At 39.5% G+C, this 11,358-nt stretch overlaps 1 protein-coding gene across 3 annotated transcripts in view; it reads right to left on the reverse strand.

Moving 5' to 3' along the window:
• The window catches only part of LOC120299568 (neuronal PAS domain-containing protein 4-like), a 31,253-nt gene extending 20,558 nt beyond the window's left edge, over window positions 1-10,695 (reverse strand). Inside the window, exons 1-2 of one of the 3 annotated variants that reach the window (XM_039324494.1) lie at window positions 7,239-10,695; window positions 2,034-2,147 (exon numbers count right to left, since the gene is read on the reverse strand). In XM_039324494.1, the coding sequence (XP_039180428.1) occupies window positions 2,034-2,143 (110 nt within the window). In that variant the 5' untranslated portion in view covers window positions 2,144-2,147; window positions 7,239-10,695. Of the gene's footprint in view, window positions 1-2,033; window positions 2,148-5,345 lie in introns of those variants that run through there. The other 2 variants (XM_039324493.1, XM_039324496.1) reach the window with 2 other exon arrangements.
• Window positions 10,696-11,358: the final 663 nt, after the last annotated feature.

The following is an 11,358-nucleotide window of genomic DNA, read 5'->3' on the forward strand; positions in this document are numbered from 1 at the left end:
AATGCCTCTGCTCTGTCATGGGTATCCAGAACTTCTTGTATTTGAGGTACTTTAAAAGTCATTGATGATTATGGATACGTTCCAACATTTTGATCCCATTCTAAATTTTGTATTCCCTAACCCCCTCCTCAGCTAGCACTGGCCATTTATTTGGCAGATATGTATGAAAATGCTTAGCATGCTGATTCAATTCTGATTTACAGTTTGACTGTGATTAACTAAAGTAAGATAATTTCAACTATTACTTCAGGACTACTCTTATCATTAGGTATAATGATTATGCTAATACAGTAATCAAAACTCAATTCCAATTAACTAGTTAACTTTTGACTTTGACGATATTCCCTTTAGTAATCACTAGAGGTCTGACCAGTCTCATGTTTTTGCTTCTGCACTACCTACTTCAGCCCATAACCTACTCCCATGACAGCCCAAAGCTTATAAAGCAACTGTATTCTGTCAGTTTCATGGGTGGGAAATTCTGGGAGTTGACGTCTACATATCTTAAAGTCACCAGGTTGAGTAACATTGTCCTAAAAAGTGAAGCCATTATAGCTGAGTCACTGTTCTTCGTCTGGCATTCAGTGCTTCACATGCCTCTGTCTATCAGAAGAGGAAGCAATTGATTTGCAGGGGCTTGGGAACAGCTGTGCTAATCCTATAAAGCTGCTATGATCAGTGTTTATTAGTGGGCATAAAAATCTGGCCCCTGAAGAAATCCTAGCAACAACAGAGTGCTGGTTTAGAAAACAGAATCTTAATGTACCACAATCCTATAAAGGTTTACTTTGAAGCAGGTCCTGCTGCTTTTAGTGAGACTTATTGTCAAGGCTGCACCTTAGCCTCTTAGCTGATTGGCTAAGCTATTACACTTCCATACATCTGCATATAACAAAATATTAGATCAAATAAGCAAAAAATACTTTGATTTATGTGATACATGCAGGATTGGTGAAGTCTACTTTGCCTTCCTTTTACCATCAGAATTCTGTTTTCCTCACAGAGATCAGAATGCCTGCTTTATAACAGTGTTTGCTATCTGGAAATGTATATCTATTTTCTGTAAACCAGATTAGATTATTACACTGCTGTCAGATAGAAAACACGCTTTAAAAAGATCCCAGAAATTACAGTTAATGCAGCATGATACACTTCAAGATGCAGTAATTCTGGTCTCATTTCTCCTTCAGTTGCACTGATTGCTAATGCTCATTTTACAAAAAGTTGCTCTTTAAAGCCCTAAATAATTTTAGTTGTTTGAAGAGGTTGTTGATCCTCTAGGACATGGGTGTCAAACTCGCTGCGTCACGTGACATGTTGTGACATATCACAACTTTTTTTGATTGCCGGAGCTGGGGTGAGCATGGCCTCTGCATGATGCAACCGGCCCACCGGTTGGCAGTTTGACATCCCTGTTCTAGGAACCTGACTAGTCTTAATGAAAAAGTATTGATGCATGTCCAGGCAGTCTGCGTGTTAATTTCCAGAGACTAATTCTTTGCTTGTGTTAATTCTGCAATATTCAAAATTCTTGGTTCTCCAAAAGTAATGATACCACCCATGTCTGATTCCCAGTTGCAAGGAAGCAAAGCAAGAGAAAACTACTACCCTTGTATTCTGATTGTGGACTGCTAAAAGGATCAAGAAGTGGCTTTTGAGGAAACAGGTTATAGCAGGATATCCTGAATTGGAAAACTCACCCTCTTCTAATTAAGAGGAGTAATAGAAACACTGAAGAGTAGGGCTTCTGAAGATGATTTTAAGAGATAGATAAAAAGACAGTTCTCTGAGTAAATTGGTCCCAGAAAAAATGGATGTGTTTATCTACTTAGCAACACAGCAACTCTGTTTTGAACCAACTAATAGTATGGGCCTTAGAAACAGTATATTGCAATGGCACCAAGATTCACTGTGTTCATACTATTTCATCGTGTCCAAAACATAATAATTGAACACTGTTGGGATCCTGCGACAAGCATCACTCCCCTCTTCTTCCCAGTGGGAAGAAAGGATTGCAAGATCATCTCACTGACCTGAAAGGCCTTGGAGTACAGAGCTTCCGCCTGGGAACAGATATAGGAGCAGAGACCTGGTGTTCTCGCCTTCTGACTGGCTTGTTGCAGTTTTCACACAAGATGGTCATAGTTCTGCAAAAGGACAGAAATTATTGAAGCAAATGAGAATTAAACAGACTGCCCAAAAGGAAGCCACAATCCTCAAGCCTGGAATAGCATTTCAAATTATGTATGCACTCAAGTGCCAAGCCTCCCCTAATTTGCAATCCTCCTCTCACCCATCCATTGGTATGACCACTAGTTAGGGAGTATTGCAGCTGTAGTTTAACACATCTGGGTGGTGCCAGATTAACAAAGATTATCCATCAAGCTGTTCTGAAAAGATGATAAAAAGTTGCTTTGCAAAAGAGTGCAGAGAAAAGCAACGAAGATGATTAAGGGACTGGAGGCTAAACATATGAAGAATGGTTGCAGGAAATGGATATGTCTAGTTTAATAAAAAGAAGGGCTATGGGTGACATAATAGTAATATTGCAATTTCTAAGGAGTTGCCATAAAGAAGAGGGGATCAACCTATTCTCCAAAACACCTGGAAGCAGGACAAGAAGCAATGGATGGAAACTAATCAATGAAAGAACTAATCTAGAACTAAGGGAATTTTCTTAACAATTAGAACAATTAATCAATGGAACAACCTGCCTCCAGAAGTTGTGAATGCTCCAACACTGGAGGTTTTTAAGAAGAGATTGGACAGCTATTTGTCTGAAATGGTATAGAATTTCCTGTTTGAGCAGAGGGTTGGATTAAAAGACCTCCAAGGTCCCTTTCAACTCTATTATTGTTATTCTGCACACACCCCAAGTATTTGGAAAATCAGCAACAGTAGACTTAAGCAGAACAGGTGGTAGCTGTCCACCCCCAACCCCTGCTTTGCTCAAAACATGTAGAAGAGTGAAGGACTTCCAGTGTTATAAAGACCCTGATTTTCTAGGATTTTGATTCACACAAAGAAGCCCTACAGATTGCAGATTCTCTAGTATACTGGGTTGACCTCTACACCCAGGCAACGTCATTGTTAGTATGCTTCTCCTAGGTCCCCCTTAATAGAGAGAAACTTTTTGCTAGTATGATGAAAATTGAAAGGGATAATAAGCAGAATTTAAATCAGCTTGAGTGGGAACAGTTTTGTAGTCAAGAAGAATATAAACAGTAAATCACCTATTGTGATGGACAGATGCTCTCCAAATTATTAGTTAAATATACTCCTCTTACTCGGAACCATGTCAGGAGAAAATTTTAGCTTCATATACAACTAATTCAAATTGAATATACTATTTCATCTTCATTTAATTTCCCCTATGGTAAGTCCAAATTATCGGTTATAAATCCTGCTAGATTTAAGTATTTAGAGATTGGGTGAGCCTTCTCCACCCTGTTGTCTCGTAAGTGTATTGAAATTACTACCAGAAAATTTTCAGCTTGACATACTGGAGGTGAATCCAGACATTACAATCTCAACACAACAGGTTAATAAAGCTTCTTGTAAAATTACTCCACTTAGATTCTTTATTTCAGCTTTTTTATTAGTAGTTTTGAAAAGTTATGAGATGTCATGTTTAACTGGTTTTGTTGTTTTGGCAATTGTAATGCTGTTATCCTTTTGTAATTGTACTGTGCAATGATTTGTACTTATTGGTTGCTGTTGGCATTCTCGTATTTTAATTGTCTTTGAATGGGTTGCTGTTATGTATCTTGTTGAAAAGTGCACACTACAAATAAATATTATAGCTATTATTAAAACTACTGAAGGTGCAATGCTCATTGTTATCAATGAAATCCCTATCCCTTGAGAAATAAATGCCAGCAGCAGGTGAGCAGTATTTGTAACGTGTGTCTGTGTCTGTCTTTCTGTCTGTCTGTCTAGTGGATATTTCTCCTCTCCTGTCCTTAGCTAATTGAAAACCCAGTCTCTATTTATACATAAAATATCTCTATTCCTGCTTTAGAGAAATGCACCATTGATTTGGGGCATGCTGATGTGGGAGGGAAGATGGATAGAAAACCCATCAAGATAAAGGAATGGACAATTATAAAAAAGATTCATACCCAAACAGGAGCATGTTAAACTGTAATTTTAGTACACGCTACAATCAGCTATATAAACATTAAATATAACTTCCCAAGGGTTGTTTTAGCATTATGTCTTGTTTGGCCTTTGTGCCTTACTGTTTTGGGGATCTAATATAAAGTTTCTGTATAATTCTTCTCTATTGATTGACATTTTTTTTCAGCATAGTTACTGTTTTTCTAATTAATTTCAAGTTATTATAATATTGTGTTGATACCAATACTACATTTTCAGTAGCCAGTTAGTGAGTATCAATCTCTTAGGGAATAAGCAATTGTCATATTTCTAAGATTCTTTCTGCCTAGATGTTTTAGGTAAGTTGGGGTGGGTGGGAGCTTCAATCAGATTCATACTTCAGAATCTTACACCAAAATTCAAAAACAAGGGGCTACTTTGGGAGTTTGGGAAAGGACACTAAACTCCTGAGAGGTGTGGAAAAGTGTTTTTCTTATAAGAAATATATGTGGAAATCCTAGGTAAAGGGAGTACCTATTTCTGAAACAATCCACCATTCAAGAGCAGCATTAATCTATGCCGTGGCTTAGCAGTACAATTGCTTTTAATCCAAAAGCTAGCTCTACAACATTTGAAGAGGTAATAAAGAGCATCATTACATTTAAGTGATCTAATCACAGCCTATCTGTGATTAGGAAAAAAAACAAAAGATGTTACTTCCTGACACACTTAAGCCCCATAATTTCCCACTTCAAAAATTAACTGTGGCCCAAAAAATTTCCCACAGTATCAGCAGTCTGGCCCACCCAAGTGATAGTTTGTGTTGATTCAGCCAAATCCCCATCCTGATGCATAAATAGGAAGGCAATGTCTATTCCTTCCATGACTTGGTGGTCATTGGATTCAAATTATGGCCTTCCTTCCAAGGTGCTACCATAGGTAACGAACCCTATCATTTCAATTTTTCTGCTGGCCACTGGGTGGACCTGCTGAGACAGAATTGCTTTGGAGCTACCGACTCCATCTCTGAGTTAGGGTAGAAGGTAGAATGATTGCCATCCCCTGGCTAAATCCTGTTATTAAGAGCCAAGAAAACCAACACCTAAAGTAGTTGGATTTCTTACAGTTCTTGGCTTTTGAAATAATAATGATGTAAATTACTCACCCATAATAGATAAACCCTTATTTTTTAAGGTTAAGGTGTGTCCACCACCATCACCACCGTCTTCAGCCCAAGAATCTCTTACCTCTTTGCTGTCTGGCTGGGTCTGAACTTGCTGACCCGACATCCTCTGACTCTCCTTCTTTTATAATGACCCCCTCTGGAGGAGGGGGTGAGAAAAGGGGGGCTATGGGGCCAAACAGGGGATAAAATTACCTCTTGTGACGCAATTGTAAACATCTCTGAACTATTTTTAGAAACGGGCTTCTAAAAATAGCATCCTTTCTCCTCAACACACAGATTTACAGCGTGCCTGTAATCTGATAGGGGAAGCAATAAAGAAAAGGCCTGGCTGTTTAAAAGGGGCTTGTTATCTCAGCAGGGAATTGGGGTTATGGGTGGCTTGGGAGCTGCTGCTTGTGGAAGAGAATTATCGTCACTTTTGGCTCTCTAATCCCAGTGATGTGGCTGGTGATGCTGACCTGATGGCATTGAGGCCCTAGAGGAGATGGCTCGGAAAGGCATTCTCTCAGACAGAGAACGGAAGGATGCATGAAATCATATACTGTACTTTAGAAGCCGAGTTGAGCTTTTTGGGCTGTTAGAAAAACTTTAATGGGTGCTATCTCTGTAATCCTTATTACAGTTCTGAAAAGTAGGAAAATACTATTATCAGGGTAGGGCCTACCATGCAGCTGAATGAGATGACTGTATCAGGCAATAGAAGCTGTGAGGGAAATGAGATAAATATCAGAGGCAGATTGATCAGATGGCAGATCCCTGTAATTTCCCTGCATCCATTAAAATGGCTTGCTATCAGCAAGTGTGGTGCTAGAAGCTCTCCCATTGTGTACACTGAAACATGGTTGAATTGCTTCTGGTCAGCTTCTGTATATGAACGGGGAAGAGTGCTGTTTTGTCCATTCCCTCAGCTATCAAAATGATTAGGCCAGTTGTGGGGAACTGAGAACTGTAGACAAGTCAACATGTTGTTCTTGCTGTTCAATTCCAATCCCCCTCACAAAGTGCAGGAGGGTTAAAAGAGAATAATAACAACAATCTTAAATAAACAACCAGATATGTTAAAAGAGTCACTAAAGTCACCAAGAATGGTCAGCTGGAAACTTGATGTACAGTGTCATTATACCCATGATACTCTTTTCCACCTGAATCAGGATCATGTGCTCAATAGTTGCCTTGAGGTGGCACTAGATGAAACCAACAACCTGAACTTAACCTACTGTAGATAAGATGGAAGGACTATGGATACATGGTTTTCAGAATCAGATATTCAGGAAGTGTTTTGTATTTTATTAAGGAGCATGCCCTACCAATTCAAGAAGCTTGGGACTGAACAGAAATCTCTTGCTACTACTGTACTTTATTGTAATGGTTTCACAGTTAGGAATAGAGTTTTGTAATGTTATGCTTCCAATTCTCAGTCCATGCAGATGCTCCTTCAATATCTAGTGATCAGTAATATCAAAGGCTGTTCAGAGATCCAGAAAAACTTTCATAGTAGCATTCTTCATATCTCTGTCCCAGCAAAAAGAGAACTATATTCAGGGAAAAGACAGGGTAAAAATATTCTAGCTAACTGGCTTCTTTCAAGCATGCTTGCAGCTAAATGCTCAGTACTGTTTAAAACATCTTGCCTAGGAAAGGAAGATTTGCAACTGTGTAATAATTATTCAAAGCTCCAGAGTTCAAGGACGGAGTCTGCCTCCTTCAAGCTGGTAGCCTATCTCTCTCACTGAAAGGAGCAATGACTACTTCCTGGACCCATCTAGTTAGACCTATTAGATTGTCTTCTTGTCTACTTCCTGTGGTTATAGCATTTGCCACTGATCTTATAAACTCTGATCGGCGGTGCCCCCATAAAATGGACAGGATGTGAAAGGAATGTAGTGTGTCATTCTGAGCAGATGTGAGTGACTCAAAATGAATTGCAAACAATGGTCATCTGCATCAGGACTACCTGTCAGCAGCTTAGCTGCCATTGAAAAAGCCCTTAACTGGTGTCCATAGTGAGTCCACTTCATTTTTTTTCTTCTAGTCTGAGTTACAGGCCCAGAACCTCTGACCAATGAACCTGAAGATAACAGAAACACGACATTCATTTATTTATATTTGTACTGTATACTCACATGAAAATAACTCTGGGTAGCACATAGTACTTAATTAAAAAATACATAAAACAGTCACAATTAAAAATAACTATTAAAAAGATACACAAAACAGGAGAGGATGATATTAATCACAGTAAGGGAGGCATCAGAAATCTTCCCAGTCCCCTAGGACCTCTAGGTTTGATAACATAGCCAGGTCTTGAGGGAGTTGTAGAAAGTTGAGAGGGATGGAGCTAATTTCACTTCCATGGGGAAAAGATTCCACAGGTCTGGCAGAGAAACCCTACCTTCTGGGAGTCCCCCAGATGTAATTCCCTCGCAGAGGGGACCTGCAGCATGCTTCCTCTGCCAGACCTGATGGGCCAGTCAGGTTAATTGGGGAGAGGTAGTCCCACACATAGCCCGGCCCCATGCCATGAAGGTCTTTAAAGATCAAAAACAGCACCTTGAATTGGACTCAGCAGCAGACTAGCAACCAATGCTGCTTGTGAACCAGAGATATTAACATGTACCGCTCAGGGGGCAAACATGACTGTCTGCACTGCTTCATTTTGAATCAGTTAAAGCTTCTGGATACTCTTCAAGGACAGTCCCATGTAGAGTGCATTACGGAAATCCAAAAAAGAGGTGACTAAAGCATGAGTTAACAGTGAGCAGATGTCTCAATCTAGGAATGGGCACAACTCGTGCACGACATGAAGCTGTGCAAAGGGCCTCCTAAACTCAATGCCCACTTGCTCTTTTAGCAGAAGTCCTAAGTCCAGGAAGACCCCCAGATTGCAAACAGGGTCTGTCTGGGCCATTGCCACCCTGTCCAGCATCAAAGATAGCATAGTACTAGAACCAGAAGGTGCCAAAAGCCAGAGCCACTCAGTCTTACTAGGGTTCAGCTGGAGCCTATTGTTCTCCATCCAGACCCTCACAGCCTCCCGACACTGAGATAAGGTACTCATAACATCAATTAATTCACCAGGCAGAGATATTGTAAGGGGTGACAGAGGTGCAATTGGGTATTATCTGCACACTGATACTTCATCCCATGGCAATGGATGAGCTCACCTAGCAGCCTCATTTCAATGTTAAATAGGAGGGGGAAGAATATCAAACCTTACAACACCACCACATAGCAGAGTCTGAAAACAGGATCTCTCCTCACCAATCACTGCCAACTGAAATTGGCCTGAAAAAGGAGGCAAAGTAGCACAACACCATGCTACTCAAATCTTGATTGAAATCTGCTTCATCCAAGGCCCTCTTAAGCTGCTCTGTTTAAAAATTGTCCAGTATAGAAGGATCTAGCAATGGCTTCTTAAAGAGGGAGTGAACCAAAGCCTCCATAAGAAGTGAAGGAATAATCCCATCACTCAAGCACTATCCATCGCTAGAATGCCCTCCCATGCCACTTTCACCAGAAAGGAGGGGGCATGGATCTAAAGAGTAGGTGGCCAACTCACAGCCCAAAGGACCCTGTCCCCTTTCAGTGATCCTAGAGGTTCAAACCATTCTTAGATAGCAGGGCTAGAGTCTTCCCTAGGCATCTTCATCAAATTTGAAACAAAGCCAGAGTCAAACTAAGAACACATCTGAGTGATTTTATTTGATGGAGGCTGGGAAAATTCCTCCACACAGCCCTGCAAAAGGTTCTCCAAGCCATCCTTATGCAGGGACATTCCTGTCACCAAAATATGGCCACCAAGCATCTATTTACGATAAGAGCGGAGGAATAATGATGTTCGCCCTCCTCATTGCCACCAGGTAGGTTTTAATAGCAGCTTTAACTCACATTCTGTCAATTTTATCACTCATCAAGCACCACATGTCTCTTCTCTCATTTCTCTCAGCTCTTCTCTCTTAGCTCTTCCTTAAACCATGAACAGTGCAGGGTTCTTTGAGAGGATAAAGGTTGTATGGGCGTGATCCAATCCAAAGCCTCAGCTTATTCCAAGTGGCCATCAAAACTTTGGATGGCCATACAGAACAGTAGGAACAGTAGGAACAACCTCCAGATCCTTCTGGAACCCATCCAAGTCCATTGGTCCCCGAGAGAAGACCAATCTAATGCTCTAGCCTTTCTGCACTAGTGATTTATACTAAGTCTAGAATGTTTATAATAAATAAAAGATTTGAATTTCCTGCTTCATAGCTTAGCTCTTGGATACTATTCAATACTGTTTCATTCAAAAGGTGGCTTTGGAATTGATGAAGTCCTGTAACCAACAGCACATGCCCATTCATTTCCATATTCAGACAGCGGTTCAGAATTATCATAATGGAAGGTTAATATATATGAGGAAAAGTGTCACAAACTGGCAGTGTGCAATTTCCTTTTTCATTTGTGATAAACCTGTGTCATCAGTTGAACATAGTATTAACAACTTGATCATCTGATTATATAGCAGAATAACATCCAACTTTTTGCAGTAACCCTTGGGTACAATATTAAAGTTTAGGTGCTAGTAAATTCTGTAGACTAAGTGCCATGTTGCTTTGCATTTGACCCCACATGAGTTTGATATCCAACAACATTCAAATACACACACACACACAAACATTCTTTAGGATCATGTATTAACAATATTCTGTTCAATGAAATGTCAAATTCCATATAAAAAAGGCTCAAATTTGCAAACTGTAAATTATTCAGCTGACTTTTTTCCCTACTGTTTGTTACTGATATTTTGTGTTCTGAATCTTGAGCTTTGAATTTAGGTTCAATACAAAATATATACATTTAACCATAGGCTGAGAAAGTTTTTTTTTACTGTTCCTAAGATACATTCAACCAAAGTTTCTTCTGCAGCTGAGACAGGAAGAAAGGATAAGAGAACAATAGTTGATTCATTGACTCAATAAAAATGAGAATCCGATAAGGGAAGTTTAAAATTTATTTCCTCCTGCTGACATCTTGCATCTGACAGCTAACTAAAAGCAGTCATCACAGAAGAGGCAAATAGGTTCTAGAGTGAGTTAGAGTGAGTTCACCCATCATATTATTTTGTAATGTGCTTGTGTGATTTGTTTTATGTTAGCCTTTGCAAATCCAACTATCATCATTATCCACATCTGACATAATATTCTATATAAATCAGGCATAAACTTCAAATCCAATTAAACTTGTGATTTAAAAAACATTTCAGCTGTTGAAAACCAAGTTCAGCAATCTACGTTAAGATTAGTATACTGGCGACTTCCGGTGGTTAAAGCGGTGGAGATGGCGGCTACTTTGTAGCCGTCCTCCTGAGAAGGTGTCAGATCCGCGGAGCACAGCGTTTACCAGCTGGCCCGCGGCTCGCAATCCCCTTCCCGGGCGAAGGGAAGGGGTAGAGATCGCATGAATAGAGGTAGAACCTCTTAACTCTCCCTGGATTTTTATTTTTAGGGGGGTAGAAAGAGGGTTCCCTCGGAGTTCATTGCCTTCTCCGCCTCTCAGCTGTCTTTGTTTCTTCGGAAACAAAGCGAGACGCCGCTACCATCTCCGTACTTAAAGAAACCGTGAGTAATCTTAAACCGGACAGAACTGTTTAAAGGATTTTATTTATAGTTTAGCTTTATTTTATTTTTTTTTAGTTTATTTAGTTTATTTAGTATCTGCTGATTTTTTTTTATTTTTTTGAGCTTTCTCTTTTTTTTCGGGCGGAAAAGTGAGAGTGAAAGTAAAATGGCGTTTTGAAAGTTTTTTTTCCTTTAAAAGACGGATCGGCTGAATTGTTGTTTAATACTGCTTTTTTTTTACTTTTTTTACTTTTTTATTCTTGGGGACTTTTAGATTGATCTTATTTTATTTTATTTTATCTTATTTTTAATTTTTTTTTGGATTACTTATTTTTATCGGTATTTTTAAGAAGAAAGGAAGATAAATTAAAATGGCTTCAAAACGACAACCAGCTACTGCAGCTTCTAAAGTAACTTCTTCTCCTGCTACTTCTACTGTGCAACAACAACTTAAAATAATACCCTCAGTGCAGCAAC

The sequence above is a fragment of the Crotalus tigris genome, unplaced genomic scaffold, assembly GCF_016545835.1.
Source record: "Crotalus tigris isolate CLP2741 ecotype Arizona unplaced genomic scaffold, ASM1654583v1 scf7180000024302.2721777, whole genome shotgun sequence".
Lineage (NCBI taxonomy): Eukaryota > Metazoa > Chordata > Lepidosauria > Squamata > Viperidae > Crotalus > Crotalus tigris.